Source organism: Giraffa tippelskirchi, chromosome 7, assembly GCF_054371585.1.
Source record: "Giraffa tippelskirchi isolate mGirTip1 chromosome 7, T2T-mGirTip1v1.2.pri, whole genome shotgun sequence".
NCBI lineage: Eukaryota > Metazoa > Chordata > Mammalia > Artiodactyla > Giraffidae > Giraffa > Giraffa tippelskirchi.
The window spans coordinates 113,134,694-113,154,590 of NC_137281.1; the positions used below are offsets into that span (position 1 = coordinate 113,134,694).

At 44.4% G+C, this 19,897-nt stretch overlaps 1 protein-coding gene across 6 annotated transcripts in view; it reads left to right on the top strand.

Annotated features, from left to right (window-relative positions):
* Positions 1 to 19,897, top strand: part of MYO1E (myosin IE) — a 208,803-nt gene that overhangs the window by 174,370 nt on the left and 14,536 nt on the right. For 3 of the 6 annotated variants that reach the window (XM_081510002.1, XM_081510003.1, XM_081510004.1), the window contains 4 exons: positions 8,362 to 8,508; positions 10,124 to 10,281; positions 12,593 to 12,685; positions 15,179 to 15,380. In XM_081510002.1, the coding sequence (XP_081366128.1) occupies positions 8,362 to 8,508; positions 10,124 to 10,281; positions 12,593 to 12,685; positions 15,179 to 15,380 (600 nt within the window). Of the gene's footprint in view, positions 1 to 8,361; positions 8,509 to 10,123; positions 10,282 to 12,592; positions 12,686 to 15,178; positions 15,387 to 19,897 lie in introns of all 6 variants that reach the window. The other 3 variants (XR_014059427.1, XR_014059429.1, XR_014059428.1) reach the window with 3 other exon arrangements.

Here is a 19,897-nt window from a genome sequence, read left to right on the forward strand (position 1 = left end):
GTAACCCTGGAGTCACTGCCAAATGCTCCCTTCAACTCCAGGATCACAGGGAGGCACCCTTGCTCTTCTTGTCAGCACTCTGGTTTATGAAATGAGTGCAGTTGTACAGTAATTTGAACATTCTTTGGCATTGCCTTTCTTTGAAATTGGAATGAAGGACCTTTTCCAGTCTTGTGGCCACAGGACCCTTTGCAGTCCTGTGGCCACTGCTGAGTTTTCCAAATTTGCTGGCATGATGAGTGCAGCACTTCCACAGCATCATCTTTTAAGATTTGAAATAGCTCATCTGGAATTCCATCACTTCCACTAGCTTTGTTTGTAGTAATCTTCCAAAGGCCCTCTTTGACTTCACACTCCAGGATGTCCACACCATCATGCTTATCTGGGTCATTAAGAGCTTCTTTGTAGAGTTCTTCTGTGTATTCTTGCCACCTTTTCTTGATCTCTTCTGCTTCTATTAGGTCCATACCATTTCTGTCCGTTATTACAAGAAGGCTGACTGGTTGTCTGAGGCCTTACAAATAGCTGAGAAAAGAGAAACGAGAGGGAAAGATACACCCAACTGAATGTAGAGTTCCAGAGAATAGCAAAGAGAGATAAGAAAGCCTTCTTAAGGGAACAATGCAAAGAAATAGCAGAAAACAATAGAATGGGAAAGACTAGAGATCTCTAAGAAAATTGGAGATACCAAGGGAACATTCATGCAAAGATGGGCACAATAAAGGACAAAATGGCAAGGACTTGCATATGCTGAGACTTCCCCAAATCCTCCCTGCTAATATCTCGTAGACTAAGTTCCCTGTGATGAGAGGAAATTCTCAGGCCACAGAAGGTGAAGAAAAGGGGAAGAAAGGCCTCTTTGAGGTTTCTTCCTTGAGTCATGTCCTGGGGCCCTTCTGAGGATGCCTCAACCTCTGCCCAGGCAAGCTTCAGGCTGCCATTGTATTAAAATATTAGAGAAGTTCTGGTTACCTGCAAATGCGTCTTCTTGGAATTAGGACTCCTTTACACTCTTATTCCACACACAAGACAAAATCGCTGCTCTTAGGCAAAAGCAGGGTTTTTGTGCACACAGGAAGCTGATTTACCAGGCTAGAAAACCCTGGCTCCAATGCAATCATCCAAAGCAGATTTTAAGTTGTGTCTGTTCTTGCCTGTGTCACTGTGGTTTCTGATTTTGCTGTTCCCAATTTTCCTGATAAAGAGACAGGCAGGGTAGTGACATTAAGTGTTTAAAACACTTCAGTTCAAGATGCGGTAGAACTGGTAAGCAGATGTGTTCATCAGCAGCTCTTTGCAGCCACACCTCAGGTGGTTCTCAGTGCCATGAATTTCACAGACACGCTCTAGGCACTGTCCAGTTTCCCAAAGTTCTTTGTGATCATTCAGCTCGCTGACCAGGCGACCATGACCTGCTGACCACACTTTCCTGGTTACTGGGCCCTGAGACTGCCCTTGCTGGTCCAAGGAATCCAAGTGGAAGCTTCTTTTTTTAATCTTGCATGGGAACAAGCTATACCCTGGCTAAGTTGAGTGAGCTAAAACGTGCTGGGCACACTTGACAGTTGAAAGCCCAGGAGTCACAGCTCTGGGGCACAAGTGCTCACTACTCTGAGAATGAGTGTGGTTCTTACTGTTTCTACTGCCTAGGTGTATCTGCAGCCCTCAGAGGCCTTAAGCAGTGCTTGATCATTGTATATCTACATGTGTATCTAGCACTTTGACACTCAGTGTCTTGTTGATCAAGTCTCTGAGGCTTATCAAGGTGTGGGATATTCACACTGAAGTTTTTTCCCTCTGTCTTTTTCTTTTTTCACAGCCTCTGGGAATACAGTGTCTCATAGTAAGATCAGATTCTTTTTCCCATTTCTTTTTAGTATTCATGGTCTGGATGTTTGCTTCCTTGTGGCCTTTCCTTGTTGGAGGATGTAATAAAATGAGGTACTTAGCCTGAAATTTGTTCTGACTCTAGGAGGGAAAAAGAGCCCGAGTCATTCAAAGGTGTTATCTCTGTGTGTTACAGTCACTGAGCCCCGGTTTGCCAGGATTAATAGCCATTGCCTCATTTCTTTCAGCCATTGGGATAGGCTAATAATCTAAACCAAGATAGGAGTGCAATCAGATAGAGTGTGCAGAATCAAACATAGAGGAGAAATCAATTGCGGTACCAGGAGAACGTATCTGTGTGGATGTGTGTACACGTGCATTCTCAATATATTTCAGTATTAGTATAACAATAAATTTGAAGAGTTGTCTTGCACTTTGGCAAGAGAGTTGTAATGTGTGTTTTGAAGACTTTATGGGACTTACTTCTTGACTGTTGGCTAGAATGATCACCTAATGGCTTCTTCTAATTCAGACTATCAAAGTGTCCTACAAACCTGATCTTTCAGCCCGTCCCTAACTCTTATAACTACTGGGGAGGCCAAATTGGCTCACAGCTGCCTATTCAAACCAACCAACCATACAAGAAAATATACAGGAGAATTTGGGGAAATGTAAAATAACTAAATATTTTACAAGTGTGTTCTGAGTGTTAGTCGATCAGTTGTGTCCAACTCTTTGTGACCATGGACTGTAGCCCACCAGTCTCCTCTGTCCATGGAATTCTGCAGGCAAGAATACTGGAGTGGGTTGTCATTCCCTTCTGCAGAGGATCTTCCCGACCCAGGGACTGAACTCAGTTCTCCTGCATTGCAGGCGACTTCTTTACTGTCAGAGCCACCAGGGAACATGGCAGATATTTTATATGAAGGATTTATTGTTTATTCCTTTAGGTGTGATAATGATATTGTGGTTATTTTTATTTAAGAAAGCTTTATCTTTTAGAGATAGACACTGAAATGTTTAATGATAAAATAATATGACTATACTCTGCTGTAAAATAACCTAGCTGGTGTGTGGAAGTGGGGGGAATGAGACTGCAGATGAATTTCACTGTCTGTGGATTGATCATTGTTGAAACCTCCTGACATGTGGTTCATTCTGCTATTCTACTTTTTGATATACTTGAAATTTTCCATAATAAAAAGTGTTTCCTAATACTTTAATAGACATCATATTTTTAGAAGTCTCTACCTTTTATACGTGTACTGAAATATATCTAGTTGAATTATAATTGAAATTAAAAAAAAAAATTTTTTTAACTTACAAGAAAAAAAAATAGATTAGGCCCAATAGCTCAGACAGCTGTGATGACAACAGTCACTCACAGGGAAAGGAAAACTCCTTATCTAAATAAAAGACCTAACACTGACAACCTGCATTTCTGCCTTCGTGGAGACGTGGAGAGAATATCAGGAGGTGACACACTCCTGATGTCCGATGCCTTTGGGGAGACTGCTGGTAGAAGGCCAAGAATCATTTCTGAAGGCTCCTTCAAGAGCTGCTTCTTGTCCAAATACCGAACTGACCTGTGCGTGTGTGCTTAGTCGCTTAGTTGTATCCGAATCTGCAACCCTTTGGACTGTAGCCCACCAGGCTCCTCAGTCCATGGGAGTCTTCAGGCAAGAATACTGGAGTGGATTGCCATGCCCTCCTTCAGGGGCTCTGCCCAACCCAGGGATCAAACCCGGGTCTCCTGTGTCCCCTGCATTGCAGGCAGATTCTTTACCCGCTGAGCCATCGAGGAACTGACCTCGTCTCACTCTTATTTGAAAAACTCAGTTTGCTGGAAGAGTGGTCAGAAGGTACAATGGCCCGTATTCTTTGCCTTCCTGTTGTAGCTGATGAGGTTTGAAACATAAAATCTCCTATATGGAGCTCTCTCTGATGAAGCTTCTAGTAGTCCTTCTCTTTCCCGTAGCTGACCCCCAGAGGCCTAAGATCAAAAGCCTCGGGACTGCCTGCCTGGGTCAGTAGGTTTTCCAGTACTTGTACATATTAGGAAAGTCAGCCTAGAAGGAGTGGGCTTTAGACAGAGGCCTCAGACCTCCTGGGCATGACATCCTTGCCTAAAAATGGTTCGTTGCCTAATTGTCCTAACCCTCTGGCAATAAGAACAGCCTACTTCACTAGGGACCTGCTCCACTGACCTGATGCTTTCCTGAAATCTTGACTTGCTATGGATTTTGAGCTCTGGGAACCTGGAAGTTTTCTGCATTTTTGGACTGACCACCAACCTTGTGTTCAACTCTGGATTTGCAGTGGGTGAGACACAGTCCCTGCCTCAGGGCGTTCTGGAAGGAGGAGCCATGCCCTGTGTAAACATGGGGCACACAGCTTGCTTGCAAGTGTGGAGAGACTGGTTTCCAGGATATTCCAAAAGATGGGAGTGAGCCTGTCCCCTGTGGTCGGGTGAAGCTCTTCCCAGGAGGCCTGACACCACGTGTATCTGCACTTTCTCAGAGAAATTAAGTAGGCTCCCAAACTGGTGCTACTGGTATGTCTGGGTGGTAGAGTTCTGGATAAGTTTTGTTTTCTCCTGCTTTTAATATTTACCTTCGTAGTTTTCAGTTTACTGAAAGGAACATTGGGGACTTCCCTGGTAGTCTAGGGTTAAAAATCTGCCTTGTAAGGCAAGCAACTCGGGTTTGATCCCTGGTCAGGGAACTAAGATCCCACATGCAAATAAGCCCATTTGCCACAATAAGAGAAGCTGCAACTAGAGAAAGGCTGAGTGCTGCAGCGGAGACCCAGCACAGCCGAAATAAATAAATAAATATATATATTTTTTAAAGGAGCATCTATTTCATAAGCAGGAAAGTCAGAGACTTTAAATAAAAGCAGGGGCCATCCTAGCTGAAATTGCCTTTTTAGTTTAAAAAAAAAAGAAAAAACTCCTTTAAAACTTTACCCAGGGTTTTGTAACTAACATTTTTATGAAGAAGATCTTGGTTAAGGGAGTAAAACAAGCATTTCTAGTGTGGTCAGCAGTACAAAAATAAGCCACAAAAACAGGATAAAGAACCAATCAAGAGCCAAACCAGGGACTAGTTGAGTTTCTTTCAACACAGGCTCCTACGTCAAACATCTGTAAGGAATTGCAGCTTGAGCATATGAAGAAGACGGAGGTAAAGTCCAAAAATAAGTCTGATTTTTTAGGGAAAAAAAAACAAGGTGTAGAAGCTTTGTTTTCAGGCCTAGGAACCTGGGCTGAGGCAAGGGGAATGAGCTGAAGCTCTGGCCTGGGTGAAGAGAATTTCCTGGTTTTTTTGACTCCAATCACCAAAGGGAGCAGCTCTTGAATTTGACGGTTGAAGTCCTAATGTCCAAACAGTCTCTTCTCATTTCCAGATTCATGCTGATAATTGACCTTGATGTTTTGGCCTGCTGGCTTTATTTCTTGAATGATCATGATGATGATCATGAAGCTCCTAATAGTCTGCACACATTAAACCATTCAAGGTTTCTTGTGTTGGACTCCTTTAATAATCCAGTCGAATAATCACTGTCCCACCTAGAGGCCAGCCAGGCAAATGGACATGCCCAGACATGAATCCAGCAGCTGAAATGGGAGTTTCACTCCTCCCCATACACCAAAAAGTGGTGCCTCTTGTTCACTTCTTCCCCCTCTGTACACTCTCCTTCCTGACACAGAGGTCTTCTTAGCCCTGTGCTAGGATGCTGGGACTTTATTTCATTAATTCCAAATGACTTGGGAGAGTTATTCTGAGCAGCTTTTTACACAAGTGCCTTTTGGAGTTTGGAATTGCTGTTGTTGAAGTAATTAAAACAATTCCAGAGTTTTCATCTACCTAGAAACAGGAAGATGATAGGAGTGTTGTGGCCACACATTCTGAGGTAGACTGTTCTCAGAAAAGATTCCAACTCCAAAGCTGGTTAAATTTGTGAACAAGGAAGTAGAGTGGAGACTGTAAGCTGTCCTGTAATACCTGTTCTCTCCTTTACATGATAATAGCTGACAGCCCTACCAAAGACTACACTTCCCAGGCTCCCTTCAGCTAGGCGTGACCATGTGACATACGCTGGCCAATGAGGTACAAGCAGAAATGACTTGTATGACTTTCTGATCATACCTGTAAGGAGGAGGAGTAGACGCCTGGCTCCCAGGCACTGTAGAACTGTCATGTTGGCTCTGAATTGCTTTTTTTTTTCTTATGCTCCTGAGTGACAAAGATAAAAACACTAGGTTCTTTAAAACCACTGGTTGTGAGGGTCTTCAATCACAACCGGAGAAGGCAATGGCACCCCATTTCAGTACTCTTGCCTGGAAAATCCCATGGATGGAGGAGCCTGGTAGGCTGCAGTCCATGGGGTCGCAAAGAGTCGAACACGACTGAGCGACTTCACTTCACTTTCAATCACAACACCACCTGCATCCCAACCATTTCAAGAGTGTGCAGATAGCATGGTTGTGACATAGGGATATTTGGAAACACTGTTGAGGTAACAGTAATGACCACATGCTCCATCCACATGGCCATTATGTGTCCCAACATGCCTGTGAAGTGTTCTGACTTCACATCCAGGAAGAGCTGTTTGGTCTACTGGCCTTCAGTAAACAGGATGTGAAGGGCCAGGCTCCTCTTCCCCGCTGATGGTATCTTGCTGCTAGTCGACTCCATTCCTCCCCTATATTTATGTATGCTGTCATACTGTGCCTTTGCAACCCAACTGTGTTGTGGTCCTACCTTATACATTTTTTCTCCTGTGGATTAAAAGCTCCTATAGAAAGACTGAGGGGCTGAGGTTTTAGATTAAGGGCCTATGGCTGTAGCTAGTGGCTTGAGCAAGTACAAGTCATTAGCTCCCTGCCTTGGAACAGAGAGAGAAGGTTCCTAATAAGCCCAGGATCATCCACAAAGGCTCTCTTTACTCAAGGAAGACTTCTGGTCCCATGGACTGCCCGACCCCACCTTTTCATATTCCTGTGACTGAACAGAGAGACCACAGGAGTTGCTATTTTGTGTGCTTAGTCACTCAGTTGTGTCCAACTCTTTGTGACCCCATGGACTGTTGCCCGCCAGGCTCCTCTGTCCATGGGGATTCTCCAGGCAAGAATACTGAAGTAGGTTGCGGATCTTCCCAACCCAGGGATCGAATCCAGGTCTCCCACATTGCAAGCAGATTCTTTTTACCATTGGAGCCACCAGGGAAGCCCAGTTGCTGTTTAGTTGGATCAGACTCCATGGAAGAAGGCTCCCCACTCTCAAAGATTCTTTATACCCCAGTCCTCTGTACTTGCCTCACTGTCTGGTCATGTCACAGCGCAATAATCCTACTGATGCCCTGGTCCTGGGGCCCCCTGTTCAGGACACAGGAACAGCTCCTGTGTTACTGATAGAGCCATGTCATTGGTATTTGCTGCACTTGGAGAGATTAAAATTTAATCTCTGTGGTCAGTTTACTGAAGTGAGTTCACTTACTTTGTTTTTAGTACCTGGAAAAACACATACTGTCCCTAATGAGACGTCATTCTTAGGAGGGTTGTCTTAAATGTATGACAGTGTTGCTAGGAGGTAATGGTAGGGTTGAATATAATGAAGCCTTTGGGGTGGTAGCCTCTTTCAGCTGAGCAATTGAGCAATACGTCTAGCAACTAAGGAAGAAAAATTCTCAAGTGTATATGTGTTGTGATTTCCACAAACTCTGGCTGGGCCTGGAGAGGAAGTATCGAATCAGTCCCCTTACCACTAAGCATATTCCCTGGAACTGGCTTTGCCCCTCAGCCTCTCTCTTCCATTCTTCCTGCAGCTCCTAACATCCACTGTGGGTATGAATTTCCCCAACAGCCCTACCCTATCCGAACAAGGAGCTCCCAGAAAGGCATGTCCTTTCCCTGACCCACCCTGAAGGTGGGGACTATGCTTGCTGTGTGTACAACGGCCTCTCATTTCTCTGCAGTTTGACGTGTTTGTGCATCTGGCAGGCAGTATAAGCAGAGCACCGAATACCTGAAGGCTCCCGACTGGTGCCTATGAAGCATAGGACTTTGGCTTCTCTTTTGATAATGGAGCTTACAGTTCTTCAAGTTAGGGTGTATTACAGTAGCTGCAACCATATCCTAAATTCTGCTGACTTGGAACTTATGAGGAATTGTCCCCTTTTGACCACATTCATAATATTCTGGATTTTTATGATTTTAAGAACACAGAAGTTGAATTTGAAAATGGACTTTTTAAAATACAGACTAAATTGTCCTTAATTTCCTGATTTTAAAAGTCATGTGAGAGAATATTTTGATTATGCTGTTGGTGGACTATAAACCTCTTTTAAAAGCAGATCTTAGGGATTTTATTTTTGTACTTCATTGTTGTTGTGTTTTGTTTTCAAGATTTTCAGTAGCAGAGAAAGATGGTGGAAATTTAGTGCTATCTTACAGGTTTAAAAAAAGAGTGAAAAAAACCATGAAATCAACAAAACTGCAACTTTCTTTGAGTCTTTACAATCTCTTTGCAGTACTATGCAGGATGACCTTTTTATTCTTCATGAGCAAGAATATGACAGTTTGCTTGAATCTGTCTTCAAAACTGAGTTCTTGAGCCTCTTAGCAAAACGTTATGAGGAAAAAACCCAGAAGCAACTACCTCTGAAATTTAGCAACACGTAAGTTGGGATCTGGGGCCTTGATCTCACTGCTGGGGTCCACTGTGGAGTAGGGGTGGGGTCTGACTGGCTTGGGTGGCTCTAAGGAGCTCTGGGGCCTTGGCTTCTCCTGTGGACTCATAGGGCCTGCAGAGGACAGTCATGGTGGTTGCCATGGACTTTGGAAAGGTTACTTTTGCATGTCTGTGAGATGACTTCATTGAATGGTATATTTTATCCCTTAGGCAAAGGTCCACCAACGTGAGGCCAAGAAAGGCAGATTTTTATATCTTACCAATGAAGCAATATTTTATTTCGCAGAGCAGGTAGAAGTAGTGTAAGGCTGAAGCAGAAGAAAGTGATTAGGGCTTAAGTCCCCAGGATGGGTGCATGATACAACCTGCTGGTGGGGCATTGGGGGGTTGGGGGCTGTGCACAGCCAGTGTCTTGTGTCTGGGCTCACCTTCATTTACTTTAATAACATCGTCTCATGGACCAGACATGGGCAGACTGTTGAACTTCTAGTCTCATGTTTGCCAAGTGATTTATTTGGCTTTTTGTTCTTCTTCAATTTCCCCATCTATAAAATGAGGATACCCTCCACTCTTCCTACTCACAAGCAAAGGGCCAAAGTAAAGTCTTCGTTCCAGGAGTGGGGGAACTTAGCATAACTCATCCTGCTGTGGTTGAGGTGAAATAGACACTAGAAGTAGAATGAAGTCATTACAGCTTTTTCAAACAACAATTTAGCCATGAGCACCAGGGTCAGTTATTTTTGTCTGAGAATTTGTGATAAGGGAGTAACTCAAAAAAAGTAAGAATATGTATAAGCCAAGCTGCTCAAAAGAATAGACAGCTACTGGCAATTATGATTTTTCTGTCTTACAAAATAAAAATACAAGGTTAAAAAAGCAGAATATGGAATTGCATTATGTAGGCATACGGGCAACATAGGAAATAAAAAAACTGGCTGGGGAGTTTTGCATTTGTGAGTAAACTTCCCTTTTATTTGGGTATTGGTTGCTAGTGTCTTTTCCTCTCTGGGGTGGGGGTGAAGGTGGAGGGATAGAACTTAATTAAATAGTAGCCACATTCTCAGCCTAGATGGGAGGGGAGTCTGGGGAAGAATGGATACATGTATATGTATGGCTGAGTCCCTTGGTCATCCACCTGAAACTATCACAACATTGTCAATAAGCTATACCCCAATACAAAAATAAACTTAAAAATACTAGCCGCATTCTGTGCAAAGGAGACATGAGCTCTCCGTCTGGCATCTCTCAGTCCTCCACACACAGACCTGGGCGATCAGAGAGGACACAGTGACGCAGCACAGCCGGTGTGGCCTGGAGGGTGGCCTTTCCTTGTGTCCCCACCTGTCTCCACTTGACAGTGCTCCGATACTGGGGTACCTCCCTTACCAGCTATTATCTCCCAGGGACTGGGCCCCCAAATGCTCTGCGTCTGGTTGGTGGCTCAGCCTGCGCCATGCCCGTCCACTGGGCCCCGGACTGGTTCCCATGATCCAGTCTTGTCTTGTTTTTACAACACAGTTCCAGGCTGGGGTCTGTGAACATGACTTTCTCCCTGCATCTCTCCCTTCCTTTGTTAATTCCAACATATACGCTTGTCACAGGCTTGAAATCAAGTTGAAAAAGGAGAACTGGGGTCCCTGGAGTGCAGGGGGCTCCCGGCAGGTGCAGTTCCACCAAGGCTTTGGCGACCTGGCCATCCTCAAGCCCAGCAACAAAGTGCTGCAGGTCAGCATCGGACCCGGGCTGCCCAGAAACTCCCGTAAGTGTGCACGGGCCCCATGGGCGGGGCCGCTGCTGGGCTGCTGGGCTCCCTGCCTGGCCCCGGCTCACCCTCTCTCCAAGCTGAACTCTTTTGCCACCAAATGCTCATAACACTGCGCAGATCTGTGGGCCAAAGAACTAGTACACTGACTGCTTCCTGTGGCTGGGGTTTTCTTCTGATTGAAACGTTTCAGACTAAACCAACGTCGAAGCAAATGGGCAGGTTAAACTTTTCTGAATGATTTAGTAGTTATGTGTAGTATTCCTGGCATTACAGTATTAATTACGTTTAAAACAAATCTATTTGTTGGCTTTACATTTCCCAGCGCTTTCCAGTCCAGTCTTGTCAACAATACAAACTCCATCCTTTGTGTCAGTGTTAAAGAAGAAACTGACCACATATACCAACTCCTTACAAGGGTTCACTCTGTTACAATGCATCACATTTACTATCTCACTCCTTCACTTTAAATTGTGTCATTCGGGGACACACATGCTCTAACTCACACTCTGTAGTTTGACTCCTTTTACTGGCCTATGATTCTTTTTTTTTTTTAATATTTATTTCCTTGGCTGCACCAGGTCTTAGTTGCAGCATGTGGGATCTAGTTCCCTGGCCAGGGATCCAATCTAGGCCACCTGCATTGGGAGCACCGAGTCTTAGCCACTGGACCACCAGGGAAGTCCCTGGCCTGTAGATTCTTATTGTATACTTTTTCTGTAAGTGATATTTATAAAATTATATTTAGGATGGACATTATAGAGTAATTATAGATGCCATGTACTCATATAATGTATATACCTTTACAGAATACTGTCCACATGTATGATCAATGATGAGTATGCCAAGTATAAAATAGGCCTTTATGGCTTCTGTCTACCAGGTGCACGCTGGCTTGTCCTGTATAACTCACTAATACAGTACAAAAAAGTAGCCACTCAGAAAATGGTGTATGTCTGAGTATCAGTTAGTACTTGCAGAAGATAGCACATTTAGGTGGGATTTTTGAAGAGACTTTTATATAAAAGGACTCTTTACAGAGATGTGGGCAGGATGAAGGGAATAGGGTTGGGGCTCGGGCAGAGAAAACCAAGATGCTACTATTACCTTAAGGATGTAGGTAGAGGAGACCCCAAAAATCTAAAAAAGAACATGTCTCAGAATCACTTTGCTATATGTCAGAAACTTACACAATAATGTAAATTAAATACTTAAATTAAAAAAAAAAAAAAAGTACCCCAACTCCTGTCCCCTCTGGCACCCTGGTCTCCTGCCAGTGCTTCCCAAATGGCCAAACCCAACTAGAGTGCAGAAGCCCAGCAGTCCACTGGCTCAGAGCCCAGGGCACAGAGCCGGGCCAAGGAGAGCTATGGATAACCAGCAGGATGAGTCAGAGCACTGGCAGCGGGCCCCGAAGTGAGACGTTGTCTAATACGGTGTTTTATCGTATCTGCATGTGACAGGGAGGGCAGGAAGGGGGACACCCACACCTGGCTGCCTCCTCTCACCCCAGGATCTGATACCCGGCTCCTCTGCTTTGTGCTATTCACACCTTACCACTTCCTGCTCTTCTCTTTACTAGGAATTTCCTCTGCACCCCTGTTCCAGCTGGCTTAATCGTACTCTCCTTCATGTCCCACTCGAGACCTTGTCCACGGCTGTCCTTTCCAACACATAGTCTCTGCAGAGGTCTCGTCTGGCCCCCAGTCACCCTGCCTCTCTGGGACTCATTCTGGCCCCACAGGGCTCCATTTAGCACTGCTTGTTTTCTGATGCTTGCACATCTGTGTCAAGGATACCAGTCTGCTTCTCCCCTTCAGCATCTCTGTGTTTCCTTCAAAGACTATAGAACACAAACTCTGGTGAGGAAGGCCCTAGATGACAGCAGCGGTGGGGGAGCTGCAGTGTCCACTCCAGGGACCATGGTATGCAGCTAAAACAGCCTCAGCTTCTGTGCTCTGTGGTCAGAACATGAGTGCGAACATTCATTTGACCCATCTGTCTCTTCGCAAAGTCAACAACAATAGAAACCCCTTTGTATGCTTATTAATAATTCTTTGTAAAGCCATTGTCTCTGACATTTCAAATCTCTCCCTCTGTCAACGTGTCCTCTGGCCCCTCCCATCCAGTAGCTGCCAGGACAACATGCCCCTCACACAGCCTGTCCACCCTGCAGCCAGTGTCCTGCAGATCCCATGGAGACCTGCCTTCCAGACTTCTCAAGTTTTCTACCAGCAAAAGTCCATCAGGAGCCATAAAAACCAGCCAGTAGCACTGATCTGAACTTTATCTTGCTGGCTTATTTCAGGTCCTACCCGAAGGAATACGATTCAAAGCAGAGATTATTCCAGCAGGACTCACAATGCCAACTATCCGATGAGAGCTGCCCCTCTGCCACCAGGTGAGCCTAGCATGCGCCATAGGCGAGACCCAGATGTGAAAAAAAATCAAGGAAGAAACGCATTAGCCAACAGATGCCAACATATTCGCCAGCCGTGAGCCGTTTCAGTGTCAGATGTCCTCCTCCCAACATGATGGCCCTACCTGTGACCCTAAAATTCGCAGGACTTGTGTCAGAACCAGACCACACTATAGCTGAGTTAGCAATTTGCATTTCATTACCTGGAAGTATTACTTCCTTAGAAAAGGCTTCCTACATCAGTAAGAGGAAGAAGAGTTCACTGCCCATGGCAACCAGAATGTCATCAGTTTTTACGATGTAGGATGCTGCCTTAACGGAAACTGGAGTTTGCAGGTATAACCCCACCATCACTACCCAGCTCCAGCCAAACGCTGACAATACTTTGCATCTAGTTAACAGCTGAATGAAGAAATAGAAAGTCTTTATTCTTAGTCAGATAGGATCTAGGAGATTGGCTCCAAAAATAAAGTAATATCTGAGAGAATTGCAAAATTGATACCAAAATTTTTTAGATCTTATGTTACATTTTTCTCATTGTTAAATTGATAAACATATAGCATGCAAGTCAAAATCCAAACCCAAATAAATGTAAGAGGTTTTGCCCTTAAAAATCTGTTTAGTATTGGAAGAGTACTCTCCAAATTCACAAGTGTTTTTCCATCACTTACGATTCAGTTAATAAGAAACTGCCTCCAGAATGTTTGATGTTAATAAGTTTAGGGTTGTAGGTCTTAAAAGGGTCATCTTTGGACCACGCTTGACTCAGATCATGCCAGACAAGGCAATCTATTTGTAGCAGCATCCAAAATAAGCAGTAAGAAGCATTTCTTTTGTCTTCTGCCCTGGAATCTCATAGTTGCATACTAAAGTATAGACAACAGTGCCTATCAGTGAGAAGCCAATTCTCATCTCTCTTGGAGTCCCCATCCTGCCTGGCCTGGCTGTCTTTCCTCCTCTCTGCCTTTATTCTTGAAGAAAATCCAAGCACAAAAGAACCTAAGAGAACCAGTGTAGTATTGTGTTACTACTTATGCGCCAGCCACCCGTGCAAAATCTTGGCCAGACCACCTGGAAAGTTCATTTGCCTCAACTACACTGGCCAAAGTCACCTCAGACCAACTACCTGACCTTGAGCACAGCTCACAACCTCTGTACATGACAGTTTCTTCATCAATAAAATGAGGCAATTAGGCCCAAGTCCCTTATGTCAGTACTTAATACTTTCTGTGGTGAAGGATCAAGGGCTAGGGTTTTTTTTTTAGCTTTGGTTTAGTTTTTTGTGTTTTTTTTTCCCCTTAATTTTTAACCCATCACAAACTATACTTTTGTAAGATATAATAAAAATTACTAGGATTTTAAAAGCAATCAAAATACAAGCCAAAATTTCTTATTAGATTCAGGAGACATGAGATATGTCTGTGAAACTGCTATGAACATTTCTAAATGCTGGCTCTTAATTTCTGAACTTAGGAGGGTGGCTGGTTCATGGGTGGCACAGAGCAGCTCATCTGTGAGACCCCTTTTGAGTGACACGGCCCTAGAATATGTCCCACTCTTGATGTCCCTTGGCTGTCCTTGGCGACTGGGGCAGCAGGTGGGGTCTCACCAAGCTCCTTGTTTCTTTAATGAAGAAATTGACATTCTGAAAGATCAAGTGTCTTGCTCAAGGTCATGTAGCTATCAGAGGCAGGCACACCTGAACCTCAAGTCCCCTTTATAACTAAGCGTCATCCCACTGGTACCAAAGAGTTGTTCTCTTAATTTGGATGGAAGAGGTTTTGTGGTGGGTTCGCCAGTGTGTGCCTTGGGGAGCCTTGTTCCCCTTCATTCTTCTGCATACATAACATAGAACAGTTCCCCTTTCGGGCAAGGTGTGCGGTTTGGAGCCCAGCACCGTAATCCATTCCTTACCGGATAATGGGGTCTTGACTAGGAACAGTTGTTTGACTAGGAGAGCTTGCTCTGTTCAGAATAATCCAACCAGTGGCCACATTTCCCCTGCCTGTGTGGACTCCTCTCTCCATCTCCCATGACTGGCTCTCACAGAGTACACCCAGGACTGACTCCTTGAAAATGGATGTCCAGCTGTTTAAACAGCTGCCTGCCAACCCTTTTGAATCATAACCTCATCGTTTTTCTTAGACCCAAAAATGTGCCTTCCTACTAGTCAGAAGCTTACCTTTCTTTGACTGTTGGCTTTGAAACCCTGAACATCTGGTAGTTCTAAAGTCAAGTTCAACAAGCACACATGAGTGTCTGCTATGTTCCACACATTTGCCAGGCAGTTTACGATGTCTTGGGTCTATTCTTCACAATACATGATATTAGCAGTTATGCCCTCAGATGAGGAAACTGGGGCCTGGCAAAGCTAAGTAACTCGCTCTTGGTTAATAGAGGGGAAAAGTTTGAAGAGCCTTTTAGCAAAGAATCAGAAATTTTCAGCTTTGTTATCTCTTCTTTTCCTCTTTCTAGGATTGCATCAGAATGGAGTCATTAAAAGCCAGTTTGTGCCATATCCCCATGCTGCTGGAAACCAGAGGTCAAGTCAGAAGAGCCTGTACACGTCCATGGCGCGCCCGCCTTTGCCACAGCAGCAGTCCATCGGCTCGGACCGAGTGTCACAGGCGCTGGAGAGCTTGGATTTCCTCAAGGTCCCAGACCAGGGTGCTGCCGGGTAAGAGTGCCACCTCCTGTGAGTGACCCTTGTGACCTCCATCTCCATCAGTCACACCACGGTTCAAGAATTTGGGGCATCATCTGTGTGTGATTCTCAAGCTCAGTTTTGCACCCACGTGTGGTCACCCAGCCTCATCCAGCCCCAGGGCTGTGAGGCTCTGGGTTGGCATCTCGAAAAGTACAGCCAAGTTGATGCCACACTTGAAAAGTACAGCCAAGTTGATGTCAAAGGCCTTATCCTGGAAACACTAGAAAAGGGGTTCCCTTCCACCCTGAGATTGATTCACTCTGTGACCTATTTTGCTCTCTGGGATGGTTGAGGAATATTGGGGGTGTTGATTTATGTCTGCTAAAGGTGCATAAACACAATGGCTCAAAGAGTCATTAGAAACATAAGGAATACCATCCCAGCATTCTGTGAGGCGTAGATGTTTGTTTATGAATACAGACTGTCAAGGCTTTAAAATAAGAGCCTGTTTGCCTTTCTAGAACAGAAGAGGGGAGGAAAGAAACCAGCTTTTTAGCTGAAAGAAGTAAAGATTCATAGAACTCTGTGCAGAGAGTTATCAGCAGGGGAAAAGGAGTTGGCTGTGTCCTGTGGCGTCATCTGGCATGTAACGAGGGCCGGCTTTAAGACAAGGGAGTGAACTCGGCGAGGAAGTAGATTTTGGCACCAATAAACAAAAAAGTATTCCAGTAGCCTAAAGATGAACTGCCCTAGGATGTAAGGAGCACCTTGTCCCTGGAAGTATTTAGTCACAGGGCAGATGGAAACCACAGACAGGAGTATTGTAGAGTGACTGTGTCATATACCAGAGAAGGGTGAGAATCCTGTCTCAGCCCCTGTTAACTAATATTGGACCTGCTTCTTAGCTTCTCCAGGCTGCATTTTGCTTATCTATACACTGGTGTAATACCACCAAACTTGCAGGGTTGCTGGGAGGACTAGAGAGAATTTAAATAAAACATCTACCATGGTTCCAGGCACGTAGTTGGCTGCTCAGTCAGCTGTAGCTTGATGATGAAGATGGTGGTGACGATGATGGTGATGATGAAGCAGTTTTTGTCTCACGGTGGCCGAACTAGTGACACTTGAAATTTTTTTTAATTGGAGGATAATTGCTTTACAATGTTGTGTTGGTTTCTGCCGTACAACAACATGAATCAGCTATATGTATACATATATCTATCCCCTCACCCCCATCCCACCCTTCTAGGTCACCTCAGAGCACCAGGCTCTGCTCCCTGTTCTATACGGCAGCTTCCCACTAGCTGTCTGTTCCCCACGTGGTGGTGTATATATGTCAGTCCTACTCTCCCACTTCATCCCACTCGCTCCTTCCCCTGCTGTGTCCGCAGGTTTTCTCTTTTCTACATCTGCATCTCCATTCCTGCCCTGCAAATAGGTTCATCAGTTCCATTTTTCTAGATCCCATATATATGCATTAATAAACAATGTTTTTCTCTTCCTGACTTACTTCACTCTGTATGACAAGCTCTAGGTTCACCCACCTGACTACAACTCAAATGTGTTCTTTTTATGGCTGAGGAGCGTTCCATTGTATATATGTACCACAGCTTCTTTAACTATTTATCTGTTGATGTGAACTAGTGGCTTTTAAGGAGTCTCTGACTCTTGGCAAGAATCTCTGACATGATTCTCAGTGGTGGAGTAGTTCTCTCTACTGAACCCCATAACGGGGCTGCTGCAGCCCACTCTTCCCCTCCCTCTTGCCCACCTCCATTGTCTAGTCTCTCCGTGTCTGTAGAATAATAAAGAACTTTTGAGTGTGATCAGGAGACTCGTGTACAAACGAGAGCAGTGCTGGGTGAGAAGCAACAGCTCCTTCCTTTGGGTGGGGAGCCGCCCATTCACGTGAGGCCTTATCAAAGATGGCAGACTCTTAGGAACTTTCCCAGATCTCACTAGGTTTTCTCCTTGCATTCCTTTTCCCCTGGCAAGTCTTCCCTCATTTGGGCTTCAGAGAGAAAAGCGCTTTGGTTTTAAATATGTATTTATTTAGCCGTGCTGGCTCTTAATTATGGCATGCAAGATCTTAATTGTGTCATGTGGGACCTGGTTCCCTGAGCAGGGGTCGAACCCATGCCCCCTGCATTGGTAGCTTGGGGTCTTAGCCACTGGACCACCAGGGAAGTCCCAGCACCTTGGTTCTATACAAGTGGCCATCAGGAGAGTGGCTGCCACTTTCTATTACATCTCTCTCCCTGCTCCCACCACTCCTGCATATGTAGCTCTATCCCACCAGTTCTCATGATCATAGTTTGACTTGGTCTAAAGAAGTGGTTCTCACACTTTAATGTGCTCCAGAATCACCTGGAGAACTTACTGGCCCACTTCTAGCATTTCTGATTCAGTAGGACTGGGATGGGGCTCAAGAATTTACATTTCTAACAAATTTTGAGATGATGGTGATGCTGCTGATCCAGGGACTCCATTTTGAAAACTACTTTTATCAAATCATTTTCATAAAAACAGGGAAGTTTCTGTGTAAAGGTGAATTGGAGGGGTGCTGTTGCAGCAACAGGATTCTTACTCCATAATCCAGAGCTACACTACTCAGATGGATGAAACTAAAATCATCAAACAAGCCTTCCTGGGCCCAGCTTGAGTTCCCAAAGTAGGCAGGGGATTAAAACCAGTCAGCAAAATGCACCAAATTTCTTAGCTCTGTCTGCTAGCTTCCTACTTGCTTTGGTTTTGGCAAGCAAAACCATCTTTCCAGGCTGCTTTGCAAGTTACAGACTTGCACACCAGCCAGCTGGGAGCATCTGTCGGCCAAAATGCAGGCAGTTTAGGAACATTGTGTCTTAACCAAGGCTGCTCCCTTCCAGCCCGCAGCTGTGCTGTTCCCTATTTAAGTCTTATCACACCTTTGCCACCTTTAAGCTTAAAGATCAGGCATATGTGATGCTATTTTGGCAGTGTCTGTGAGGCTGGAAGGAGAGGGAACCTTCACTCCTGTCTACTAGACAGTAAGATTTTCCTCTATATAAAACTTGTGTATAAAACTCACATGAGGCACACTGAGTCCCATAGCCATAACATCTCAGCCAGCCTCCTCTTTGTATACTGAAATCTGCAGTGATGCAGATTCTTCCTTAAGAAGTCATACCCTGATCAAACAGCTGAGCTTTTGCTTAGTATTTATTTTCTAAAACACATCAAGTCAAAGTTAAAATAATTTCTAATGTGGCCAAAGACCTTAGACAAGCATTTCAGGGCCCTTGTGATTACCTACATTTAACAGTTGTTCATTGCCAAGAAAACATGAGTTGCATTTCCCGTGGGAGGTTGTTGAGCAAACAGGGAACTGTGGGATCCCTAGCTGGTTCGTTTCCACAAAGACAGAAGTTCCTGTTTACATCACTGCCCCAAATGGTGCCCTTGAATTTACCAACCTATAAAAGGGAGGTTACCTCTAGGTCTCCTTGGACTTTCAACTCTTGGGTTCATCTTTCCTTTCCCTCCCCCACCCCCAGTGCACTTTAAAACTTTATTTATTTATTTGGTTGCACCGGGTCTTGCTTGTGGCAAGAGGGATCCCCAAATCTTCATTGCAGCTTGTAGAATCTAGTTCCCTGACAGGGATCAAACCTGGGCCCCCTCTGTTAACAGAATGGAGTCACTGGACCACCAGGGAAGCCCCAGTGCACTTTTCTTTACAGACATATTTAATATAAGCAGTCATTTCTTTTGGATCATGTAATGTGGATAAAATCAAATGGTGTAATTAGCACCTCAAGTTAATTCAAGAAAGTCTGTCAGTTTGTTTTGGGTTCAGTCAGTTGGGTTCTGGGTTTTCTGGTATTTGCTTTCGGAGAGAGCATGAAACCTTCACTAAGTTACCACCCCAAGTGGATTCTTTACCCTCGCCATGCCATGTTTGTTGTTGTCATCATCATAATCATTATCCAAGAAAACTAAGATATAGAAGGAATTATAATCTTATAGTCCCTTAGCATACTTTTTCAACAGTCTGATTCATGTTCAAGATCTGTCCTAATTCTCAGGAAAAGAGGACAGGTAACACAAGAATCATATAAACAATTTCATTCACCAGGCTCTGCTCTGGCTACATAGAAACACTTGATTTACCAATCAAATGTGCCTTATATTTTCCCTCCTGTAACTGAGATGTACATAATCCACCTCCAGTTCATTACTGGAAGCATGAAAACCCAGACTGGAAATTTTTTTTTTTTCTGTTGGCCTTTTTAATCCTGTGGTCCATTTCAGGGGAGGACCACTTCAGGAAATTTCAAGATACTCCAGAGATGAATCCAACTAGAAGTTGGAGAAACAGAAAAATATTGAAAGTGCTCAGTGGTTGGGCTTCTGGCCATGCCACAAAAGAGAGATCGATCGAAAAATGTAAATGCTGTCTGGGTGTCTCCTGACAAGATTCTCCTAATGGAGTCATATTTTTCAAGGGGCTTAAAATTTCCAACAAGTGTCCAATAGCAATATTTCTTAACCCATAATCTACAGGAGCA